Below are 25,863 nucleotides of genomic sequence, written 5' to 3'. Positions count from 1 at the left end.
CTGTTGGTTGCGATGAGGACTCCCGCAGAGCATTGCTACTCCTTCTATTGGCTCCTGGCTTTTTTTGCACGACTGTGCATTTTGGTGCATAAAGGTGGCTTTCTGTACTGTAAAATGAACACTGCATTTCAACCATATAAAATTAATGTTAAGGAGCATTTTTGTCGAAAACTGTGCGGTTGGTTGTATTACATTCACACATTTTTACGTGTAAACATCTCGATGCCTGTGACAAAGTGGTGATTCTGGTTTAAGCTGGCTGGCAATTTCGTCTTGGACGACACCGAGAAGGTCATCTACCCCCACCGCTGCGGAAGCCCTTAGGACAGGCCTCCCGCAGCACAGATCCTGGCAGCGCTCAGCCGGGGTGGCCCCTCCGCCACCCACTACCTTGGAGCCTAGCCGTGGCACAGCTCTTAAGGCCAGGGGGAAGTGGGTCCCCTGGAACTCATGCAGATAAAAACAGGGCCCCCATTCAAGCTGCGTGTGAAGAGCTCTGTCTGATGGTTACGCATGAGGCTGGGAAATCTCCCCTACCGCACCTCCGGACGGCGGTGCCGCATCGGTTCGAACTACTTCACCATTAAAATCAAAATTTGCAGTATTTAACGGAATGCAGATTATTGGAATGAGCTTAAAACACACAGATCACCGTAGGTCAAGTTATGAAATATTGTATTTTCCGAACAGAAATGTTTTCTTGGTAGAGGCCGGATTTAAAAAAAAATTCCTGCTCACCTTACAGAAGTTTAATTGTAACATTAATTGTAGTATGAAGTTGATTAAAAATATAAGCACCTCCATGGTCAAGTATTGTGAGCAAACACCCTGTGAAGTGATTCCTTGCCAGATCTCTCCACAATATCTCATTTTCAATTTTTTTTTGTATTTTCCATGAATTCAAAGCAAAATGAAATTTTCCAGAAGATTTCAGACGCACAGGTCTGATTGGACTCTGGAAAAGGAGGCCGGGGTCATGTTAACTGGCCCACAAGTCATTAAGACAAAAATATACAGTTAAAACAGGAGGTCCAGTACAAATATGACCGAATATGTGTACATGATCTGGAATAACTTTCTGTCCTTAGCTAAAGGGCAGAACATATTTTTGCTACATGTAAAGCCAAGCCTAGATTATTTTTTTCTTTTCCCACATCTTCCTGGGGAATTGATCCCACCGGGTGAGTCTGGGTGGGCAGAGCTCAGACATCGAACTCGCAGAGGTAGAACATGCGCCTGTCACAGTAATTATCCCACCAGTCGCCGTCGTCCGAGGATATGGCCACACAGTTCTCGCGCTTGCCGCCGTCTGGCTGGCTGGACAGGTAGTGCTTGCGCCACTGGAAGTAGGTGACCCGAGTGCCGTCGTCAAACAGGTAGAGCCCCTCCGAGCGCAGGTCATTGATGCCCAGCCAAATGGGCCAGTTTCCCGGGTGGAAGAAGCCGCGTGCGTAGTCGGCCAGCGCTTCCTGCTCCTTTCGGTCACGGGGCATGGCCATGCGGCCGCCTCGCTCCTGACAGCTCTGCGACGCCCCCGCATACGACTCGTACGTTCGGAACACCAGGAAACACTTGTGTCCCACCCGGCGACCTTTCTGGCAGCCTGTAGGAACAAACGCACAAAGAGATTAACGGGACCAATAATTGAGGAAGGTCTTCCTTGCTGGGGTGGCTGGGTGGTGGCTTTGGATGTGGGTTTGAATTCGGCTTAGTCTTCGTGAAGGTTGCACGTTCTGCCCGTGTTCATGTAAGTTTCTCCCGACAGTCCAGAGATAGGTGTTCCCAGAGATAGGAATGGTGACCCCCAAATTGCCCTTGGTGTGTGTAAGTCAATGAGTGTGTGGTTGGACTGTAATGGGATGGTGTCCTATGCAGAATGAGTCATGCCTCAGACCCTGTGCTTCTCGGGTAGTCTCTGGACCACCGTGACCCTGATTTGGGCAAACAGTAATTGATAATGGATGCATAGATGTCCCTAATGCCTCTAATGCCCTGGTTCGGAGCTCCGGAGAGCTTGAGAAGCAATGTGTGGTGGTGATCTTTACCTTCCAGCCTTCCAATCTCCTTGCGGTTCTCCTTGCTGAGCGCAAACACCTGCTGTATTTCGTTGTCCATCTCACCGAGTTTGGCATCCAGGCGGGACAGCCTGTCCAGCAGCTGCGTCAGTTTCACGTCCAGCATATAGTGTCCAACATTGAGTCTGTGGATGGCCTGGTCCGTGGACATCAGCCTGGACACTGGACACACAGGAGCGGGGAGAGATCAGAGGTTTAGGCGAAATTTCTCAATCTCCGACGATTATGCAAACTCAAAATATTCCTGGCTGAGCAGCAGTTAAAGACACCGAAGGCTGTCGGTTCAACCACAATGTCGACCCAGCACAAAGTACTTGATGCGTTCAGGTAAAACTGCTGCGTAAAGTCAGTGCCTGAGAAACAGGACGTTTGTAATAAAAATGTTCCTACAGACATAGTTGTAGGAAGTTTCAAAGTCAGAAAGAGAAGAGGTGGGTTCTGGGTCTTCGGGTTCCTCATCTTCCCCCTCGATGTCCTGCCCCTCTTTGGTCTCTGGGCTCTGGAGCGGTTTCGTGTCATCATCCTAAATAAATGGCCACAGGTTAATATTTTGACACTTTCCTCCAAAGTTACTGACAGTGTTGGGTTTCTGCACTGATTTACCCACTTTACAGCCAGGCAATTTTTGCCACATCACTTCAGGGTAAGTACCATACAGCAGGAGTGCAATTTGAACCTGGGAACTTCTGAGTACAAGTTGGCAGGTCGTAAAGAGTACGCTACCTGTTATTTGAGCATCCAGACACTCGCTCTTAAATGGCCAAAGCTGAATGGCCCCGAGACATTTGGAGACACCCCCCATATGCTCTCCGCACAGATCCACTTCGCCCAAGATCTCTCCAGCTCATTTACGGTGTAACTGTTCACGCATCACAACTCCATAAGCATCCCTAGATACAACCTTCATTCAGCCATTACTCTGGCATTATACTTGCTCATTTGTGTATCTTATAATATAAAAAAATAAAAAAAATTGGTGGAAGGGTATCAGGATTTGTCTCTCCTGTGTTTTATGCACCTACTTGAACGATGAACCTCGGTGCAGCAAGTGGAAGGCAACAAACTAGGTTTACTTGAGTCACATGTCTGCAGCTGTGTTTCTTAGTGTAATGCATAAATTGTACTTTTGCTGAGATGTACGTCGCTTTGGACAAAAGCATCTGCTAAATGAATAAAAGTAAACGTAAATGTTTGCTTTCTTTCGACACCGAAGGTGACGCCGCGCCACACAACTACATCTGATTGGATAATCAGTGTGCCGGTAAACTACCGGTGACCCACGACCTCCAGATATATTCAGCTGATACCCCCGGCAGATGACATAGTCCAGATGGGCTGCTTTCTCAGACAGAGTACAAGACAACGTTGGCAGGGAGCGTTTGCTCACCTGGATTTCCTCCAAATGTTCTTGTGATTCAGCCGATCCCTTTAAACAAAGACACGTTGCACCCTGATGCCATTGTCAGCACAAGTTTTCTTCTCTCTTTCCTTTGTCTTTCATAGCGGATCTACAAGCAGCACTAGGATGTTGTCTGATTTAAGGCATGCAAAACAGTCCTGTTGCCCCAGCGTGTCGGGGATCGTGTTTCAAATGCCACGGTTCTGCTTCGACGGGATTTGCATGGAAAACCTGGTTCCCACCTGAGGGACGGTCCCTGTCTCCGGGCTGCCGGCTCCAGTGTCGTTCTCCAGGCTCTCGCCGCCCTCGCCGCCCACGCCGCCCACGCCGCCCAGGCAGATGGCCCACAGGCACAGCGCTGTCGCCAGGACGGCCGCTTTTTCCATTTTAGCACCGAATGGCTCTGCTTCTCCTCCTGTGCTCCTTATTGGTCTCCTGTGCCCTGCTCTGCCCTCCCTCCCTCTCCTCTGTCACCCTCCTATTGCCCCGTCCCTGCAGGGCCTTACCCCACAACAGGAAGCCTCATTGTTTCACCTCCCACTTCCACGCTTTGTGTTGACAGTGTCTTCTCAGCGGGGAGGTCTCTTGCGGCGCTCTCTCCTGCGTTGTTTGTCTCGGCTTCGGGGGGTCTGCCCGGCTGCGCATGCGAGGCTCCGACCCCGGCGAGCGAATGAGTCACCCCGACACGGCCGCTCGTCGGGAACGTTTGCGGAAAACGCCGGGCGCGCATTCCCCTCCTCTGAGATCGCTGCCGCTCGCTGGAGGAATTTATTTAACTCTGTTCAGAAACCACACCGAGGTCATTCTTTCCAGCTTGGGTTAGGGTACACGGGTGTGGTTAAACTGCTGCCGAGGACCAGAAAGGTTACGTAACCCACGCGGCTCGGTGACTTTCTAGGCTCCTTGCTGCGTGTGCGTGGAATTGGACGAGAAAGATTTAAGTGGGGCAGGTTACACTGAGGCATTATGGCCTTAATTGGGAACGTTGAAATTCTGCACATACAGAAATTTTATCCTATATATTTTTGAGTACAGTCATTTCTGCTGCAAAATAATAAATCAGAGCATTGCATTTTCCTGGTCAACCGTAACAGAAATGTGAGAATCCTGCCAACCGGATGATTTAAAATTCAGCTGTATTTCAAGAGCTTTGTGTCTCACGGGACACACCTGAAGGGAGAGACTGTACTCGAACTTGGCAACGGGGAATAAAGCCGCACACTTTATAGTTCATACATCCGAAGGGTGGCCAAGTTTACCTTAGGAATTCCTCTACTGAGGAGCGGCTTTGTGCTGTCGGCCCTCAGCAGGAGTCTCTACCAACTTGCCGCTTTCGCTCCCCTCATCTGCGGAGAGACATTGACTACTTGCACACTTTCCTCTGGGACCCGAAAGATGTCACGGGTTTGGAGTCAAACCGATCAGTTCTAACCGTGCAGAACGGGCCAGATTCACCCCTTCCTGAACGAGGGTTCAATCAGCTGCTCTCCTCTACTGCCACAGTGCGTACAGACTTTGCTACTGCAGCTCACGTCACGATGCCCTCGAGCACACTGTAAGGGGAGGGTACATTTGCAGTCATTCGTTTCGCAGGTGGGGGGGTGCAGTGGGTTGGAGCGGGTCCTACTTTCCGGTGGGTCTGGGGTTCGAGTCCCGCTTGGGGTGCCTTGCGACGGACTGGCGTCCCATCCTGGGTGTGTCCCCTCCAGCTTTATGCCCTGCGTTGCTGTTTTAGGCTCCGACTCCCCACGACCCCGCTCGGGACAAGCGGTTTCAGTCATTGTGTGTGTGTATGTGGTGTACCTCAGTGCCAGTGATCAATGAGATATTGCACATGTTTATGGGATGAATTGTTCAATTGACATTGAATAGTTTGTGGAAACATTTTTATTTTCCGTAGTTTTAAATTACTCCTATTTTTACAGAAGCTCAAAGTTAAAAATATTAAAAGAAAAACCTTTACAAAGTATTTGTTTTAGTTATTATAGCATAATTATAGCTATAATCCTTTTACTAGTTGTAACTTTAGGGGTAAAAGTGATTTTGGAGTTTTGAACAAATCTAGTTACTAGCACGTCTGACCCTAGCAGTGTTTGTATGATGAGGAGCCAGTGCAACTCCTTTTCATTGAGTAACATCAAGAGCACAATTCCAGCAAGACTGAAAAAGAAATGAGTCCATCAACATTTAATCTGAAAAGTTTATTTCATATACTTTAATAATGTAAAATGACAGGAAATGCAGCTTTAGAGGAATATGAATCGGAATTAAAAACATGCTGTTTTATTTCAAACACACCACCTTTAGTGTTTATATAGTATAAATACACATATTAGCATTGCACTAGTATGAGGTCAGAGTAAAGTGTGTAACTACAAGGAAAAGGATTTCTCGGTGGAAAGGAAAATGTACCTTATATTGCTTAATAGATGCCCTTGTGCAGGGCACAGCACGCAATTAATACTACGGTACGCTTTAGGCATCAAGGGAGAAAGACGGAGCCGTTTCGCTGAGAGAGTGGGGGTGAGCGTCTGGCGCTGGAGCCGGAGCCACTGATCATTACCAGTTGTCCAAGAAGTCAAAACCAGTCTTCAGAACGCTACTGCTTGTGTTGAACTGCAGAGGTGTCAAAGACAACAAAATATTAGTTTGACACTAGCGTAACATCTTAATGTGGGGGGGGGGGGGGGGGGGGGGGGGTCTTTCAGGAAAAGAACAGCAGTAAATTATATATTACCACATTAGTGTAGTGCTCTTCTGAACAAGGTGACTCCGAACACTGAACATTACAGCACATAGTAAAGGTAAAACAGAACACTAGTAGCTCGCAGGATCACTTTGATTGCAACGTGAACACTGAGCTTGGCTTTTTCGGTGTGAACGATTCGTTATCCCTTGAAGTCATCGTTGCGTAGAAAGTGGAAAAAAGGGGAAGCGAGAGAAGCATTTATAAATGGTGGCATGACTGACATAAGTGACAATGAAAGGCAGTTTTTTAATGTGGTGCTCTAAAAATAAGCCATCTGGCAACTGAAGAGAGGAAAACAAAAACTCCAAGGTGATGTAACTAGGGCAAAAAACAGACCTTTGGGGCTCCGAGTACCAGTGGCAGCCCACCTCTCCTGGGCCAAGAAGCCACCATTAAACAGGGACCTCCTTTTTAAGTGGAAATCCACGGATTGCTCCGATTGTTGGGAAGATAACGCATGAGAGAGCGACACCGTTTCCACTTGGCTGTATCTATGACAACAGCACATGCAGTGCGGCTCCTGCAATGTTGTTCTACACACAAAGAGAACTCACCTGAGAGAATGATGGGCTGGAGGCGAGGGGAGACTCCGCCTTCTCCAGGCCGGACGGGCTGGGCGACTTGGTGGCAGGTCCTGGGGTGAACACGTCGTCCAGAGTGCTGACAGAGGGCAGGGTGCTGATGGAAGGCAGCGTGCTCTGGGACCTCTCCCAGCCCGCCACGGTGGACGAGACGCTCAAAGGAGCTGGGGGCACGCTGATGGCAACCGGGGGTGGGGGGGCGGGCGGTTTCTGTGTGCGGGGCTTCGCCACCCGCGGTGGCTCCTCAGTCTCCCGCGAGGACGACTCCGGCCTCAGGTACGAGGGGAGTGGCTTCTCCCCCTTCTCTAGGGACTTGATCTGGCTTGGTGTGAGTGAGTGGAAGTCGGCCTGTTCCCCTTCCAGCTTGGACCTCTCAGCGCTGATCTTCCAGAAGGAAGACTCCTCCTCCTTCCGGCCCAAGACAGCGCTCTCACCGTTTGATACCTTGCTGACCTGGGACACCTTGGCTGGCTGACTGGCCTGCGGGGCCTTGCTGGATTTAGAATCCGCCTGCAGGGAATAGCTGCCTTGTTCTGGGAGGGGAGCTGAAGTCAGACTGAACTCCATCTGACTCTGTCAGAAAACAGACACACAAGAGGAGACGGATACATTTAAATATTGACAGGAACGTCTTTGTACACGGAATATGACTGAAACGTGCACATGCAAAGTAATTATCATCATTAACCTTTATCTGACGCCTTTCTCCAAGGTAACTTTGAAATTTAAACAACTGTACAATTATTTAACTAGTTATATAGTTGTGTAATTTTTATTATGTCACTTCAACAGAAGTACCTTGATCAAGGGTACAACAGCAGGAGTAGGGATTCAAACACAGGACCTTCAGGCTGTAAGATAATGGCTCTAACCATTAGGTCACCTGCTCTCCCAAGATGTACTACAGTGCGTGACACTCACATGGGCCACTCCAATTATAGGTGAAGCTTAATGGCAAAAAGAAATCATGCCTGTCATTTTAATATGACCTTTTTTTTTTTTTTTTTTTTTATTTTTCAAAACATTTTTCTAAATCTAAGCTTGTTTGTTCAACAGATGGAGTTTTCAGTTGCACAGCGCGTCCCACATACCCTTGTCTCCCAGGAAAAAGGCGACGAGTGCTCGTCCTGCCAGGTGATGTCCTTCGAGGAAACAGAAGAGGGAAGGTAAAACACTGGAGACGTAGTGGAACGTGGTTTAAACTCAATACCCTACTTGGAATATAACCAGTTCATTACATGAGATTAAACAAACACAAGAATCAGGCAACATCTTGCTGTCTTTGTCTCTCATCTGTTTGTAAAAGTAATACTGTTAAAGAGATGGGCAGCCAAAATGTAAAATATTTTTGGGAAGTGTCGCTAACATGAACTCACTGATAACTGACGCAATACTGACTGATGTCTGAAGAATGAGTTAAACATTTAACGTAACGGATTTACGTTTAAAGCAATACATTAAAGGCTGAAATGTGTAATGTAACTTTTAATGTTTCCTGTAACTTGTAATAATGTTAGTTGACACAAACACTGTAGTATATTTAATTGTTTAATGTAAGAGATGTTAATGTTTATTGTAACACTAACATTTTGTATTTAATGTAATATTAAATAATATTATAATACAGGATTTTAATGTTTAAGGTACAAATGCAATAAATTTTAATGGTTAATGTAACACTAAGATTTTAATCTTTAAAGTAAAAGATTTAAAATTTTACTGTAAATGATTAATGCTTAATTACACAATAGATTTTAATGCTTAATATTATACATATAAATGTTTAATGGAATACTGGCAGATTTTAAAGTAACATTTTTAAATGCTTAATATTACATTGTAATATTCTTTAATGTATATTGTAACACTTAATGGGTTTTAATGTTTAATATACATGATGGTTTTCTCCAAAGGGGCTTACAACATTAAGGTACTCACAATTATTTACCCATTTATACAACTGGGTAGTTTTACACTGGTACAATTTAGGAGGAGTACCTTGTTCAAGGGCACTATAGCTGGAGGTGAGATTCAAACCCATGACCTTTGGGTCCAAGGCAACAACTGTAACCACTACACTACTAGTTAATACAGTACTCTAATAGATTTTAATACTTAATGTAACAGATGTTTATTGTAACACAGATATTTGAATAGTTATTTTAACAGCAATAGATTTTTTAACATTAAAATTAACAGATTGTAATGCATAATACCTTTATATATTTTGAGATATTACTTTCTACTTTAACCCCAGAGCACTTTTCTGAGCGGCGCTGTAACTTGAACCGGGACACCTGTAATGTAGTGGTTAGAGCGGCTGCCTTTGGACAAAGGGCATAGGTTCGAATCCCACCTCCATCTGTAGTACCCATTAGTTTAGCGGAGTGCCTATCCGAAATTATTCTGGTACAAATGACTCAGCTGTATATAAATGGGAAAATAATAAGCACCGGAGCAGGTGGTGCTCTGAGTTTGGATAGATCGAGAAAAAATGCACAGTATCGTCCATGAGGGACGTTTTATTAGAACAGCGAAACGCAGGGAAATAATGCTCTCGGTGGGAACACCACCTTTTCCTTAACCACCTGGGCCTAAAACCAGCTTGCTTAACATCCCGGAAGCTTTTTCTACCCAGTCCGAGACACAGGCGACCCCATTACTTTCCCTGTAAACTGCCTAGTGGTTGAACACTTTAATTACATTTTACCCATAATGCAACTATTTCCAATTTACTTATTGAGCAGACGCTGTTCTCCAAAGCGACTTCCAATGAACTCTATAGTGTTACCAGCCCACACACCTTATTCAGCACGGTGACTTACTGCTAGATACACTATTTACACTGGGTCACTCATACATACATCACTGGAACACACTCTCTCTGTCACTCACGCACTAGGGGGGAATCTGAACAGCATGTCTTTGGACTGTGGGAGGAAACCAGAGCACCCAGGCTGAGCAAAGCCACACAGACACGGGAACACGCAACCTCCACAGACGGAGTGGGGATCGAACCCACGTCCTATCGCACCACCCAGGCTCATCGCTGTGCCGCCGCCCCAATACAATAATGAACAACAATAAACACACAGTTCCCGCTCAAAGTCACGCGGGTCGTTACAGTTCAGTTCTTTAACACATTTGCAGGTCGAGAAATACGTCAGAATGAATTGTAATAACACGCCGCACGCTGGCGAACCTCTATCCCCCCCTAGCCTTAGGAGCTAGGTTTTTTTTTTTTATTTTTTCCTGCTAACTGATTCATTTCGCCGTTACACAGCAGTGAATTTAACTGCAACGAACGTCGCCGCCGTTCGCCCACCTCGTCCCCGAAGTGCACCACCTTCTGGCCCGTGTGCAGCGCGAGCCGCGGGTAGCACGGCACTTCCTCGCGCTCGACCCGGTGCATGGCGTAGCGCGCGCGGGCCTGCGGGTCCACCATGGCGCCGTCGATGGCCGCGTCCTGCTCGCTCGGGCTCATCTCGTTCCAGGACGCGCCGAACTTCTCCTTGACCTTCTCGCGCTCCTCCATGATCTTGCGCGCCATGGAGTTAATGGAGGAGAAGTACTGGAACTTCATCTCCTCCATCCCGACCACCGAGGCCGCTGCCATTTTCCCCCCGCGAGAGCCCCACTTTTCCAAGGGCGGCGGCAGGACAGGGAGGAGGAGGAGGAGGAGGAGGAGGAGGAGGAGGAGCGCAATGACGGGAGAGACGTGGAATGGGGAACTGCGTCCAGCGGTGTGTCAGAGCGCCATCTTGTGGCAGATATGGGCGGCACTTATGACCATTTATTTTTCAGCGTTTAATTGAGAAATTCAGCGTAAGAAAAGGAACCCAAACTAGACCTGAATCCCGGAATTTACTTTGTACCCAAAACTCCTCAAGAGGACTGTTGAACAGAGATAGCCTTAATTCCAGCTGAAAAGCTGTGAAATGCAAAGAACCGCAATAATAATAATAATAAATATATAGAAAGGATGAAGACTGACATTTAATACAAGCACTTATTTAAGCCACTTATTTCGTTACATCTTACGGTCTTAATTAATTTCTGGTGTGTTATTTCTTATTTTTGTTTATGAAAATATTCGCTAGCACGTGACGCTGACGATGACGCAGAACCAGGAAGCGGTGCGACAGCACCACGTGACCCTTCTACAGCCCCACACACACACACACACACACACACACACACACACACACACACACACACACACAGCGACAGGAACGGGTTAGAAACGACACGTGACTCGGCGACGATGACGCACAACCAGAAAGTGGTCAGGCAACACCACGTGACTCCCTCCGTCATGTGACCCTCCCCCCCCCAAATCTAGTTCCTGCCCCCGGAGGACTTTGCTGTATCATGTCGGACTGTGTTCTCTGACGGGACTGGAACGGACGAATATGGGCTCCAAGTCCCGGAGGATGTGTCCGCTTGGCGGGCTCCTGGCGCTGCTGGCTGGTCTGACGCTCTTCGCGCTCCTCGGCGGGGCTCTCGGGGCCGATGGAAACCCCTGGTATCGGGACCTGTGCAGGTAATGCTGCAGCAGGCAGGCTGAGTGAGGAGAGGAGAGGAGAGGAGAGGAGGGCAGAGGGGGAACCGGACCTGACCGCACCGCACCGGACAGACGCGGCGGGGCCGGCGGTGCGGTGGAGGGATTCGGGGAGCGGGGCGGTGAGCAGTGCAGCTAAGCTATGGGACCACTGCGTTTTCCAGACTCATGAACGTGTAATAAGAGCTTTATGAACTGTGAGACGTGTTCGGAAGCAGGCCGTTGTTGCCCATCATGCCATGGCACGCACGGGTGTGTTTGGCTAGTGGTGCCGGTACCGCTCCGTCTCTGGACCCACACAGCTCAGTAAGCGCGTGACGGTGACAAACGAAACGGCAATAAAAGTGTGTTCCGCGTGCCGCTGGTGGCGCGTGATCACCGACGAGGCGACTCAAGCGGGGAAATGAAAAGTGTGGCACTTTTTTTTTTTTTTCTTCAAAACAATTAGTCTTTGGGTTATATTAAATTAATATAATTAAATTTTAAGGACAGTCACGTGTGATGCGATTGCAGGTTCCTTGATTTTTCTACTTTGTTTCCCTGCTTCTAACGGTTTTTTGATTTGTCTTGAATCCCCCCCCCTCTTACACACACAGTAATTTTTCGGATCTCTCAGCTTGTACAGCATTTTGCTCTTGGTGTAGTGGAGTCCTCACGTTTACATTCCAGGTGTAAATTGAATTTAAAATTCCAGCGCATTTCTCAGGATTTGTGTGCACTGCTTAAAATATTGACATTTTTGTTCACTTCATGAATGGGGACACACAACACAATTTTTTGCAACCACTGACTCGCCAAGAGAAGCAGTCAGTTTGTTTTCGCCTTAAATTCCACGTTAACTTTTCCTGAAATGCCTCTTCACTAACTTGACAGAACAGTTGGTAAACGCTTTGTTCTCCTTTTTAAAATCCGTTTCCTGTTAAAACGAACACTTGTGAGACGGAAGGAAAAGAAAATGTTGAAGCAAATTCCTAACCACTCCATGAGAGGTCAACTCGGAAGTTAACTTTGCAGCCAAGTCCTGTTTTTATTTAAATGATCACTGATGACAAAGCTTTAATTTTCAGTGCAGTTATGATTATCAGATAGCTCTTCACCAAGAGGTCTTGCACTGTTATGGTAGTACACAAACAAAGCTACTTAAAGTGATTTACTGAGTTATACAGCTGGGTCCTTTTTACTGTGTAAGTTCAGGGTAAGTACCTTGATTGAAGGTATGAGAGTTGAAGGGGGGAGAGATTGAAACCCAGGACCTTCACATTGGAAGTTAGTGACTCTAGCCATTATGCCACCTACTGGCCCAACTAGGCTGGAAAGGCAATGAAAGGCATGGGTTTTTTTTTTTTTTTTTTTTTTTTGCTTTACAGGTAATATAGTCAAATTCTTGCTGAAGTGCTCTGGGATGTATTTACATGTGGTTAACATGTCCCACTAATGTGTGTGTGTGTGTGTGTGTGTGTGTGTGTTCTGTTCTAGGTACCAGTGGGAGGCCATAGACCAGGGCACCGGGGTGCGTTACTCCATGAAGCTGTGCAGCTCCTCCCCCGCAACAGCGTGCGGGGAATCGAGTGCTATTTGTGCCCACGACCTCACCGCAAACAGAAACCAGTCTGTGGGTTAGTGAGCACCCGATGTGTGTCTGTGTATGTGTGTATTTATCTATATAAGAGTGTGTGAAATAAGCTCAATATAGGTACATGTTACTCACCTCTGCTCAGTCATGCGCCTGGTACGATCCTCTTGTTCCTCCTAATCCTCCTCAACCTACCCAGCACCCCGTAGAGGTTATGGACCTTAGGGAACACCGTTGAAAAGGTTCCTTGTTTTTCGGAGGTCGGTCGTGATCTTGGTGGGGTCAGTGTGTGGTCACGTTTAATTACCCTGCCCCCGCCGAGTCTCGCAGGATGTGATCATGTCAGTTCTGTTCTGCATTCCATTCCCACTGATGCACGTTCCTCTGTTTCAACCACCTGATAAAATTGTTACCCTAATTAAGCGGGGAATCTTTGGTTACTGTCTGAGAGGGAGTGGGGGTTGTACTGTAATGTGTGTATACTACTGTGTTCGCAAAACCATTCGTTCATAATCAGTCCCTGTCCCCAGCATTGTGGTGGTGGTCCGGAGTGTATCCAACAAAGGGAAAGAGGTAAAGCAGTCACGAACACTCAGTATTTCACAGGTAAACTTTAGAGTCACTGATTTGCTGAAATGCATGTCTTTGGACTTTGGGGGGGATCAGAGCACCTGAGGAATCATGGGAACACAAACGAGAATGTGCAGACTCTACACTAACTGAGCCTGGTTGAAACCCACATTCAAACACACAGCCCAGGAGGTGTGAGGTACCAGCACTATCTGCTGTGCTGTCGACCCGTTCCTGCTCTGTTCGGTAGTTAATTATTACCTTGCTGGAAATACTGCTTTGAATTGAGTTTTTTGTGCGTTTTTAGCTCAGGCACCAATCTGCTGCACAATAACGTTTGAGGACTTATGGAAGGAGTGTAGAAAAAATGTTTGTATCATATCTTTAACACCTTTCTCTTCCAGTAGTGAGACTTGTTTCCCAGCACACCTGCCAAGACCATTCCTGTGAAGGGAAACAAATGTGAACCGCAGCTGGTCGAGTGCAGGCAGTCGCAGGTTGACCTGGGGCCGCTGACTCAGACAGCCACGCGCTCAGCTTTGCTTCACATGTGTCATAGTGGAACCATGTAGAAGTGGATGTTTCCGGCTTGACAGCTCTTCATTTCAAGTGGCTGAGTCCCCCCGAGTTTTTTTTTTTTTTTTTTTTTTTTTTTCTTCCCCCCCTCCCCTTTTCTCCGCTCTGACGTACCCAGCTTTTGGTGATACACTGCAAACTACGTGACGCACTTCGTTTTTGGTGCTGCAGGTGTTACCTGTGTAGGACTCCGACTTTGAATTCTTCTTTTGTAGGGTCAGTTATTATACCTTTGGGTTCCAAAATCAAAAAGCTTCTTAGTTCTCTCTTTTGGTTCTGATGTGGTCAGATAAATTCCCTCTGTTTCTCAGAGCTACTGAATCCTCCCCCCATTCAAGAAGCATCTTAAAATTCATTACTTTCCAATCTACTTCTCTCCTGATGGTGCTGGATTCATTAATGAAGCAATCTGCTGAGATTCTCTGTATTTGCTATTTAAATGTCACTTCTTTGCACAGTTCCTTGAGTGATGTGTCCAGTAACGTGGTGGTGTCAGACAAACAAGCTGTGCTTTGATAATTGTGTGTCTGTATCTAAAGCTCTTTGTCTGTTGTTCAGTGTACTTTTGTTTACTCTCGCTTGTACTCTGAGAAATGTCTGATAGATGGATGAATGTAAATTTATTGGTCCTCACCAGACATCGCAAAGTGAGAGGTCAATGTGGTCGACTTCAAACCGTGTGAAACAGATGGTCAGTTGTAGCATCCAGTGAGTTTCTCAAGGGTTCAATATGGCATATTAAGATGTCACACATGGGAAAAGGTTACGACATGAACTCCTTGTGGTTCAACAAAATCATGTGTGCTGTCTTCTCTAAAATGATAAATGGCTCAATTGCTAGTGGTCAAAGGTAACCTGCTGAGCTACTTTTTCTCCCGCTTTCTCTCCCCCCTGTCAAACCATAACTGGTTGGGCAGTTAAGTGCTGGCTGGTTAGAGGAGTGTTTGTTGCATGGTGGATGTTTCCATGAATTCCAGAAGTTTCAGCCAGTGGCCCCTGTGTAATGTGAGTCGAAATCACCCGTCCTTTCATCATTGTTCTCCAATTTATGGTACTCGGTCAGCTGAATAATCGCTCCTCAGCATAAGGCCGCGTGATCTCGGAATAGAACATTTCAGTTTTGGTTGTTTACGTGTAACAAGAGGAAGTATTTTCAGTGAACTTTTGTAAGAGGAAAATGAATGTGACTGGATCTTGACAAAACTGCAGTTTAAAACTGCTCCAGAACTCTGTACCTCCAGAGTCACATTTACCACCAAGTCAAAATCAATAACCAGTTCAGAATCCATGCACTCCCCCTCCCCTTTTCTCAAGGGCTGCATTCTGTACAAATCTTGGCTATAGCTATAAATATTAGATCATATAACTACGTATTGTCTTTATATATACTCTATGAACTTAAGACTTTTTATGGTAGCATTACCAACTCAACTTAATTTAAAGTGACACGCACACACTGGCTGAAACCGCTTGTCCCGAGCAGTGTCGCGGTGAACCAGAGTCTAACCCAACAACACAGGGTGCAAGGCTGGAGGGAGAGGGGACGCATCCAGGATGGGACGCCAGTCCGTCACAAGGCACCCCAAGCAGGACTTGAACCCCAGACCCACCAGAGAGCAGGACCTAGCCAAGCCTGCTGCGCTACCGTGCCCCCCTTAATTTATAATATCTAATGAAAATCTGTTTCTGCATACTCCTATTGAATGCTGGCTGATTAATCTGACATGTGCTATGCTAGACATGTTATTGATCACAAACACTTAGGAAGACCATATGTAATCTGCAACTCTTTGGAAGTGAGTTGAATTAAGGTGGTCCCACAGCAGTCCAAGATACTGAGTGATTTACATGGAATATCAACAGAAGTCCCATTGGTCTACAACAAGTAGAAGTTTCAGAAAACATGGGTGTTAAAAATGCAGTTACAAATAAATTGGAGAATGTTCTTCAAAAACTTGTAACTTGACCAGTTGTGATGTAAGGAGCCAGTGCACATATATTTTTCTTAATTTCCTGGTGTAGTTCCTGGCATGTAGGACGAATATAAAGTCTTTACCTCTGCTGTGAGTATTTGAGCATTTCTCTCTGATGTAATTCAGCTTTATATAAAATATGCTTCCTCATGACATCTTGAATATTGTTGTAGACTCAGTGGTAGATTTCTGTTTTACGACACTCTATTTGCGTGTCTTGGCTGGAGAGCCCAGGTGGCTCATCTTCCTAGTCAAGGCAAAACAGCTCAGTAGCAGTTGTAGCCTGAACTGCTGTCTGTCCACAAGCAGCAGCAGCACTGCAGTGATTTAAAGGTTTTGTAGGGGTCAGAAGTCCTGGGAGTGCAGTCTGGGTAAGACCCAAGGATTGTCCACGCAAGAAAATAGCCTCAGCTCGGATGCCAGTTAATTCCTTAATGTTGGTCACACTTAGGACATTTCTGGTACCTGTCTGCTAATGTGATGTATGAATAGAGCGCTGATCCCCCCCCCCCCCCCCCCCCCCCCCCCTTCCTTTTCCCCGAGATACTGTTATCGATTTACAGTCTTCACAATTTAGAGCTGCATGTGCTGCATTTCAGGGGTAATAGGGGAAGCACTAATAGTCAAGTGCCTGTTGGTAGGAAACGCTAAAGGCACAGCTGTGATGATGTTTCTACATGTGACTCTTCTGTCCTCCTCGCCAACAGGAGAGCTTTCCCTTCTGAAGCTGTCGGACAGCGTGCTGGATTTCAACACCACTCAGAAGTGCACCGGTGGCCAGGGAAACATCCGCACTAGCATCAGCTTCCAGTGTGCAAAAACCATGGTAAGAGCCTCAGTGTTGCACTCAAGCCACCTGTGTTCTTAAGAGAGCAGTGGTGCTCATCCCAGGATGTATTTTTAGGGTTTAATTGTTCTTTGTTTTACTTTTGAGTACATTTGTGACATTTACTGGTTTGTTGGACAAGAGGATGTTTACCCAGGATTTCTGGGTTTACTTGTCTGTCTTCTGGAGCTCTTAGGATGGGCGAGGGTTTGGGAAGAAGGGAATCAGAATTGATCCTTCTCTTTCTCACTGCGGGGAAAGTCCTCTGTCACTGTCAAGTGGGGAGTTAAATAGGGGAGTCATGGCAAATGGGTGTTTTTTTCATGGTAACTTGGTGTATTTGTTAGAGTGGAAAGGTTACCAGCATCGTGTTGGTTTGTGTGTTCCTTATGTGATGATGGTAATGTGTTGTGCTGCATTCTGTATACTGTATGGTAATGTAAAATTGCTTTATGCCTCATTCTGTGTATGTGTGTTCCTTTGTCTTGCTACATGGTGACTATGAAATAAGAAATACTCAACTTTACAAATGGTAGAGGCTCTAAACTGTAGGCTTTTACTTTAAACCAATCTGTCTGCTGTGCCACTGCCGTTAAAGGTAACCGGTACTCCTGCACACATTCAGACCCTCCCCGACTAGGCGGAGACAACAATTTTTCCCATCCTCTGTCCTGCAGCAGTAGAAAATAAGGTTAAGCAAACAGGCTCAGATTAGGGAGTAGAACAAACACCTCCCTGCTGTTTCTGTGCTTTCGTTGTATAGCAGGTCATGCTGTCGGAAAGCAGGGTGTGTCGTGCACTGAACATTGGCTCGCTGTCCAGGTGTTCTTTTCACCAGGCTTCTCAGCTCTCAAGCACAATGGGGACAGAAAGTGTGTTCAACTCCAGTCACTTCTGCTCCTCAAGACACAGTCAGCAGAAACTTAAAAAAAAAAAAAAAAAAAAACCAATGACCTTTGAATTAATTCCTGATTTGGTTCTATAAAAGCCTTGGATATTGCTATAATAAATAAAAATAATCTCACTTTAGTATTTTTGTCAGCATTAAAACTAAAACTGTTTAAAAATAACTGCAAACAGATCATCTCCACAAACTCCTGTTCCATGCCAACCGCTTGAATCATCCCACAACCACGAGTAACATTTGTCACCTTGTTCTGTAAAATGCGGGAACACCAGAGCTCTGAGCATTGCGAGTTGAACAAAGATGTCCCCACACTGCCGATAGGGTTTTTCTTACCACCGGGAGTCGCATAAACACAAACTCTATTTGCTCTGCTATAGACAGGAACACCAGATAGCTGCTGTTCTTGGCACTGAGGGAGAAAACATGGTACACCCAATACTCTCTTAAATTTGTCATTATCATGTCATAATTACCTGGTTGTTATTCTTGACACAAGGAGTGCTTCTTCATACCTGATGGTTGTTGGGTCATGTTCCCTCGGAGGTGTGTGATTTACCCTTCGTAGGTAGTAAACTTACACTCTTCCAGTAATACATGCAGACATAGGGATCAATTAGATCCTTTTAGGCAGAAGTGATGGCTAAGCAGCAAGATGTTGTGTGGTTCCCCCCCCCCCCCTTCCAACAAACCATTTAGGCAGGGCTCATTTCTTAGACAGGTCAGATTAACTTCCTGTACTGAATGTCTGCTGAGCCACAGAAATGAGACGTGGGCTTCATGCAGTTCGTTAAATGTTTTTTCTGATAAGCGAAACGAAACCTGCTACTCTTGTGGTCGGAGGCTCTCTGTCATACTGAAAAGACTCAGCAGCTGTACAACGGCCATGTGTGGGTGGTCCTGTATTAAAGTTACAATATTGAAATATTTCACCAAGCTTCAATACTGATTTTAAAATTACTGTATCTGCACAAAGGCCAAACATTGTACTTAATTTTGATATCTTTCTAAATATTTGCCTATTCACAATCCTAGCAAGTGAAAACTTTGAATAAAGGGAAGAGTTAAAAAAAAAAAAAACACCTCTAGCCTCATCATTTCTTATTTGGGTAGCTTTAGTGTAGTGGTTAGAACTGTGGCCTTTGGACCCAGAGGTGGTAGGTTCTAATCTAACTTCCCCCTGTAGTACCCTTGATTAAGGAACTTACCTTAAATTGCTCCAGTAAAAATTACCCAGCTGTATGGGTAAATATTTGTAGGTATTTTGACATAAGATGCTTTGGAGAAAAGCATGAGCTAAATGAATAAGTGTAAATGTATTAATTTTATCTCTCTCATGTCTTGTTTATATACTAAGCTACTTACAGTAGATAACCCATTTATACAGCAGGGTAAGTGCCTTGATTCAAGGTACTACAGTGGGAGTTGGAACTCGTACCCTACTCCTCTGATGGTAAGGCTACAACTCTAACCAGTCTGCCACTTGGTGCCCCCCAGTCCTGTAGCGCATGCTGGAAGCACTCAGTGGTAAGTGTGATACCCTAAGCTGTTTTGATGTTTGTGTTCTTTCTCCTCTAGGGAGCGCCTGAATTTGTCACCATGTTGGAATGTGTTCGCTACTTTGAGTGGAGGACCTATGTGGCCTGCAAGAGGGACAAGTTCAAGCCCCAAAAGGAGGTGTGTAATCAGAGCTCTGCTCAGAACACGCTTGCTGATTCTCTGCATCGAGAGCAGTGAGGGTGGGTGGCTGAGACCACAGAGACACGCTCCTGGCGTGTGCCCCCAGCCCCTTCTCACCTCAACATGGTAGCATGACTGTTATCTTGTGGAAAATGTTATGAGCAATGAGTTCCTAGGAACTCCATTCATCTGACTGCAGTCAGTCTACGTCACTCACTTACTTCCCTCCATGTCTGTTAGATTTAATAAAATGTGTAATTTTTCCATGCCATTACCTATGAATTAGTGTGTGCATGGGTGGGTGATGTTTGACACACCCTGTCCAGATCACTGCTACCCTGCACTAGGAAAGTGTGTAATAATAGGTGGATGGATGAATGAATATGTCAAGGGTCCTGGTTGGAGGGTGGGCTGCTGCTTCTGCTCATACCTTTGACTTTACCAGAGCACAGAACCACTGATTGTCCCTGCAAAGGCTTCAGAACAGGTTGTGTGTTCTCTGTAGAAGACATTGGTGACATCTCTCTCTCTCTCTCTCTCTCTCTCTCTCTCTCTCTCTCTCTCTCTCTCTCTCTCTCTCTCTCTCTCTCTGAAGGTTCCCTGCTATGTCTTTGACGCTGATGGAAAAAAGCACGACCTGAACCCACTGATCCAGATCACCGACGGCTACTCTGTGGATGATTCGGATGACAGCGCGGAGTTGTACATCAACATCTGCCGCAGCATCAGTGAGTGTGGCCTCGAGAGGCTCGGTCTGAGGTCAGGCCCGCTGCGGCCTTCGGGTTGTGTCTGATTCCTCTTTCTGGGTTAAGAGCTCATACTGAGATGTGCAGATCAGTGGAACACAACTACCATTGTTCCTTTCTTTTTATTTTGAGACATTAACAGTTGAGACTGACGGGACATCCTTGATATCTTCTCAGGCATTTTAGTTTTAAAAAAAAAAAAAATACTCGGATAGGTGAACGGCAAAATAACTGGGGCAGCAGGTGGTCTAGTGGTTGGAACCAATGCCTTATCAGAGGACCATGCTGTGAATCCCTCCCTCCTACTTTTGTATCCTCGATCAAGGTACTTACCCTAAATTTATACAATAAATTACCATTCTCTTGCATTAGCTACTTCTGGTGAACAAAATGTAACTCCTTCAGTTTCACTTTGGGATAAGTTTTGTTTATTTTATTAGACCAAAAGTAGCTTATAAAAATAAGGGGTAGTTGGTAGTTTAGTGGTTACAGCTGCTTCCTTTGGATCCAAAGGTCACAGGTTTGAATACCACCTCTGTGTAGTACCCTTAAGCAAGGTACTTACCCTGAATTTCTCCAGTAAAATTACCCGGATGTACAAATGGGAAAATAATTTTAAGTTGCTTTGGAGGAACGCATCAACTAAACTAATAAATATAAAAATGTTAAATGGAGGGACTTTCAGAGATGAGCTGACTCTGTCAGAGCAGTTTAAATGTGTGAAGAAGAAATAAATTCATTCAAAGCTGTCACCAACAGCCCGGTCAGGAAGCAACTGCCCAGCGGACGCCGCCGCCTGCCTGGTCACCAGTGAAGGCACCTTCGGCGTGGGACGACCCACATGGCCTCTGGAGCAGCAGTCCAGTGACAGGTGTGACCTTGAAGTATGAATGCATTCATTCTGTGGTCCAATTAGTGAGCCCCATGTGCAGAGGCAGATGTGGGAGATCATGGGGTGGGACAGCTGTCAGGCTGCAGCAGGCTTGCTTTGGACCTGTGACAACTCTCGCGCCTCATGATTAAATGCAAACTGTGTCTACCACTGTTTACATTGTTCTGCCTTGCAGGTGTGGTTTTATTTACTTTCTGCCGACCGGCATGCTAGGAAAGTCTTTCCTGTCACAATCATTAGCACTTTTCCCTGTGTTTGGAACAGGCAGGTACGAGGTGAAGACAGATGATCTGTAACCTGTTCCCATACCCTACAGGCTGAAGCTGCGGTATGAGGGAGATGACAGCAGTAAGCCGCTGTCCTGTGGGGTGCACACACCTGCCGTCACCATCACCTTCATCTGTCCCTCACGCAGGCAAGAGGTAGATGAGCTATGACAGTTTAGGTGCTACTATCCCTGCCCACACACCACACCTCGTGCACACCTGCTCTGATTCCCCAACCTTCTTCCACCCACCGTGGCAGGGCAGAGACCCCAGGTTGACCGCAAGCACCAACTGCAGGTACGAGGTGGAGTGGGTCACTGAGTACGCTTGTCATCGAGACTACCTGGAGAGCAACAGCTGTGTCCTGACCAGCAAGCAGCATGACATCTCCATCAACCTGACACCTCTGACCCTGCGCAGTGAGTTGGGACCGCAAACACCTGGGGTCATGTAGTCGGAATGAGACTCTTAGCAACAAGGCATTTATCGGAGAAAGTATATAGGTTAAAAACCTAATATAGTAAATCACTTTCGTAGCAGTGGTCCAGAGGTTATTCTGGAAATGCAAAGTGTGACCAGGGTACACCCTAGACAGGCCACTACTCCTTTGCAGGGCAATTGCACATAGTAATTTGCTCTCACACACAAATATTACAGACAGTTTAGTCACCAGTTTGCTTGAAACACGTCTTTGGACTGTGGAAGGAAACCCACACAAACACAGGGAGAACATGCACATTCTCTACAGACTGAGTCATCCACTACCCACTGTGCTGCCCTGTAATAATAAAAAATAATGATGCAGCAAGTGGTAGAGTGCAAATCTACATTGGTTTCGACCAGTCCTAAATGTTGTGTGTAAATGGGTGCTGTAAACCTGCCCCTGCTGTTTATACTTTTATACAAAAAATTGGTCTTGAATACCTCTTATAAAAATTGCTCACAGACCTTTTTTTTGTTCATTATACAAACAAGCTGTAGGAACTGTGCAGGACTGTGCTGCAAATCCTGACCAGTGCTGCTAAGCTAAAGCAACAGTGAGATTTAGGTTCCATGTATTCCGTTCAGGAACAGACAACCCGTACTTCGCTGTCTTCAAGAGCCCTGATGGCAAGGAGAGCTACAGGTATTACCTGAATGTATGCGGAGAGACGAATGCGGGCGAGTGTCAGGACGCCAAGGGCTACGTGTCCGTCTGTCAGGTGAAGGACTCGGGAGACGTGAGGAAGATCGCCGGGAGATACCTGAATCAAACGCTGAGGTTTGACCCGAAGTCCGTCTCTCCCTGCAGAATGGTTTAAATATCTTTTGTATATTGAGGGATTTTAATTTGAAGAAAGTCGATGTTTTGCATTGTTCAGTTTGCCTGTTAGACTGCCACAAAAGTACAAGAGACAAGACCATTATAGCTTAAAGGTATTAATATTTTATTTATTCCTTTCTATACACAGCGTAAAGTGAGATTTTATAGTCGTCTTATTTGCAATTGGGTATTTCTGACCTACTTTCTGACGGTTTTGCAGGTATTCTGACGGCGATCTTACCCTCATTTACCCTGGGGGCAGTACCTGCAGCTCCGGATTTCAACGCATGACCATCATCAACTTTGAGTGCAACCAAACCGCAGGTGGGGATCCAGTGCTTGTTGCTAAATTTGAGGGATTTTTTTTTTTTTTTTTTTTTTCTCTTTGCCACAAAGATGTTTTTCCTGTCTCATATCATGGGAGGGAAAAACACTTCTGTATTCCTGCATCTTTAGATAACTCATAAATTTGAGGAACACGTGCTCATGGGTGCTGATTTATGCCGATTTCCGTGACTGTGAAACCTGACCTTGCCGTGTCTCCTAGGAAACGAAGGCAGGGGATCACCGGTGTTCACAGGTGAATCCGACTGCACGTATTACTTTGACTGGCAGACAGCGTACGCTTGTGTGAAGGAGAAGGAGAACCTTCTGTGCGGAGTGTCGGACGGCAGGAAGCACTATGACCTGTCACCCCTGACAAGATACCCTGGTAAGCCCTACCTCTCTTACAAAGGCTGTGTCACTTTCGGTGAGGAATCCTACTTCTATGACTCTGATCTGTTTCTGCAGTAAATGGTCTATAATCCAGGGCTGGAGCTCATGCTGATGCTCAGTAGTCATGTTGGCTTTCTGTGTTTAAAATGTAAATTGGGGGTTAAGACTTGTTCCTCAGCTTGGCAGCACAATGGGGACTGGAAGTTTGTTCATAACTCAAAGTACCTTTTCCGCTTAGTCGCTTAATTGAAATTATTAAAAGTAGCAATAAAAACATCCATCGGTTTACTTGTGGGTTAGTTTATGTAAGTTTTGGATTTTGATATAATAAATAATGGTGAGCTCAATTTAAAAACTCATTCTAAACTACTGAAAACAAAAATATTTCGTCTCCATAAAATATTTCACAGTAGTTGACCAATTTGACCTGTTAGCATGTAAAGTTCTTCATCTTGTTGGTCAGACACTAAGCAACAGTAGACACGAGTTGTAAACACTGTGGAAGTGAGTTGAATTAAAGCGGTTGCACGCTCTTGTTTGGGTGCTATTTACTGTCATCTGTCAGCTTGGAATAAAGTAAATGCAATGCTGTGTTGGTGCCAAAACAGAGAAATTTTATAAAATGGATAACTGAAGAAAATGCTATTAAAAATCAACTGGAATGTGTTTGTATCTACAATTTGTTAGCTGGCCGTCCATGACTGCAGGAGCCAGTGTACTCTGATTCTCGTGGCCTTGAGTTTTGTGGTGTCTGTAGGGTCTTCCCTAGGAGTCTTTGAAGAACTTTCGTGAAGGGGGAAGCCCTGTGCTTTAATGAACTTTGTTCCTTCTAGCAAATTGGTAAAGCACAGTAAATGGTGTGAGAGGTTATTCAAAAGGTGAGAGGCCTGGCACTGTACCGCGGATTCTGCAGCAGCGTTTGTGCGTTTTCCCAGCTTGTCACTTACACTGCCCTATCTGTGCACTTCTCAGACTCAGAGATCGTCCAGAACTGGGAGGCGGTGGAGGGCAGCGCACCAGAGTCTGACAGGAAGCGCTTCTACATCAACATATGTCACAAGGTCCTCCTGCAGGGAGCGACCAGCGAGTGTCCTGAGGATGCAGCCATCTGTGCAGTCGGTGAGCAGGAGGAGCACATTGCCGCCATACTCAGTGCAGTGAATATAGTTCTGTGAATCTGTTTTAATGTGACTTCTCATTTTTAGGACATGACGGTAGCCATAGTTTGGGAAAGTTCCTCTCAGAGCCACAAAAGAGGGATAAAAGTATCTATCTGGAGTACACCGAGGGGGAGACATGTAGTGGTGGCAGAAAAATAAAGACCACCGTAAGCCTCTTCTGCAAGCCAGGTAGGAGGTGCTACATGTGTTCAGGTTAGACAGCCTGCTTCTGCACAGATTTTCTCTTCCCGTCTAGCGTGTATAGAAGGTGAGTGTGTCCAGTCCCAGTGCTCCGGGTCTGAGCTTCTCGTCCTCTCACTTACAGGCGATTTGGAGAGCCCTCCTGTGCTGCGGCGTGTCTCTTCTAACGGCTGCGAGTATGAGTTTGAGTGGCACACAGCTGCCGCATGCGTCCTGTCGAAAACCGAGGGTGATGACTGCCGGGTGTCGGACTCCCAGGCTGGTGGGTGATGTGGCCTTGAGGGCCTCATAGTGGAGTGACCTTGGGTACTGACTTTATTATTTTATTATTTGTTTCCGACCTCTCTGCCTGCAGGTTTCTCCTTCGACCTGTCCCCTCTGACCAAACATGGCAGTGCCTACAACGTCTCCGACTCACAGTACACGTACTACCTTAATGTGTGTGGCAACGTTTCTGCTGCAAAGTGTCCCAACACAGCCGGAGCCTGCCAGGTGGACAAAATGTGAGTTCCCTTTCCCGTTCACCCCAACAGATGGCGCAGGTCCAGCCTTGGGTGCTGCATGATGAAAGCTATGTGCAGTTGAGGAATAGCTTTGCCTGCAGTGCCTCTGATAAAACCCTGTTGTAATTCTTGGAACTCAGACTGCTGCAGTTCAGTTAAATTCAAAGATTCTCATTCTCAGCAAAGTGGTTAGAATTGCTGCCTGTGGACCCAAAGGTTGCAGGTTTGAGCCTTGCCTTCAGCTGTAGTACCCTTGAGCAAGGTACTTGCCCTAAAATTGCTCCAGTAAAATTACCCAGCTGTATAAATGATAAATGAGTAAATAGTTGTAAGTACCTGAACATTGTGGTCACTTTGGAGAAAAGCATCTGCTAAATGAATAAATGTAAATGTAGTCTACTACATTTGAACCAGGTTTACACCTGTTTGCTATAACTGCTGCTCTTGTATTGTTTCATTGCTTATCAGATGCTTTGGCAGAAATCTGATTACACTAGTACTGTGTGAGGTCAGGTGCCACGTGCTCAAACGTGCAGAGGAGGTGAATGTGAGCTTCAGAGTAATGCTGGATCCCAACTGAGGACCTGTGGTCACTGAGTTGCTGTGCG

At 46.0% G+C, this 25,863-nt stretch overlaps 3 protein-coding genes across 4 annotated transcripts in view; 1 reads left to right on the top strand and 2 right to left on the bottom strand.

The window, feature by feature from the left end:
- Positions 1-715: 715 nt before the first annotated feature.
- Positions 716-3,934, bottom strand: clec11a (C-type lectin domain containing 11A). Its single transcript, XM_018742449.2, has 4 exons — positions 3,717-3,934; positions 2,466-2,598; positions 2,046-2,237; positions 716-1,603 (listed from the first exon to the last, which is right to left on the bottom strand). Exons 1-4 carry the CDS (start codon positions 3,858-3,860, stop codon positions 1,203-1,205), a joined length of 870 nt encoding a protein of 289 aa, XP_018597965.2. The 5' UTR covers positions 3,861-3,934; the 3' UTR covers positions 716-1,202.
- A 1,754-nt stretch (positions 3,935-5,688) lies between these two features.
- Positions 5,689-10,554, bottom strand: c1h1orf198 (chromosome 1 C1orf198 homolog). The gene is made up of 4 exons (XM_029254381.1): positions 10,130-10,554; positions 7,896-7,946; positions 6,778-7,377; positions 5,689-6,090 (listed from the first exon to the last, which is right to left on the bottom strand). Exons 1-4 carry the CDS (start codon positions 10,418-10,420, stop codon positions 6,034-6,036), a joined length of 999 nt encoding a protein of 332 aa, XP_029110214.1. The 5' UTR covers positions 10,421-10,554; the 3' UTR covers positions 5,689-6,033.
- A 607-nt stretch (positions 10,555-11,161) lies between these two features.
- Positions 11,162-25,863, top strand: part of igf2r (insulin-like growth factor 2 receptor) — a 32,827-nt gene continuing 18,125 nt past the window's right edge. For both annotated transcript variants that reach the window (XR_003797669.1, XM_029251698.1), the window contains exons 1-15: positions 11,162-11,347; positions 12,842-12,981; positions 16,765-16,883; positions 19,366-19,464; positions 20,063-20,195; positions 20,973-21,084; positions 21,422-21,527; positions 21,631-21,790; positions 22,440-22,632; positions 22,895-22,998; positions 23,222-23,386; positions 24,364-24,510; positions 24,597-24,740; positions 24,877-25,014; positions 25,108-25,255. Coding sequence is in view for 1 of the 2 variants with exons in the window: in XM_029251698.1 (XP_029107531.1) it covers positions 11,217-11,347; positions 12,842-12,981; positions 16,765-16,883; positions 19,366-19,464; positions 20,063-20,195; positions 20,973-21,084; positions 21,422-21,527; positions 21,631-21,790; positions 22,440-22,632; positions 22,895-22,998; positions 23,222-23,386; positions 24,364-24,510; positions 24,597-24,740; positions 24,877-25,014; positions 25,108-25,255 (2,039 nt within the window). In the remaining variant the exon portion in view is untranslated. The remainder of the gene's footprint in view (positions 11,348-12,841; positions 12,982-16,764; positions 16,884-19,365; positions 19,465-20,062; positions 20,196-20,972; positions 21,085-21,421; positions 21,528-21,630; positions 21,791-22,439; positions 22,633-22,894; positions 22,999-23,221; positions 23,387-24,363; positions 24,511-24,596; positions 24,741-24,876; positions 25,015-25,107; positions 25,256-25,863) is intronic.

This window comes from Scleropages formosus, chromosome 1, assembly GCF_900964775.1.
Source record: "Scleropages formosus chromosome 1, fSclFor1.1, whole genome shotgun sequence".
Lineage (NCBI taxonomy): Eukaryota > Metazoa > Chordata > Actinopteri > Osteoglossiformes > Osteoglossidae > Scleropages > Scleropages formosus.
Note: the sequence above shows the minus strand (reverse complement) of the source record. Positions and strands in the feature narration are given on the sequence as shown.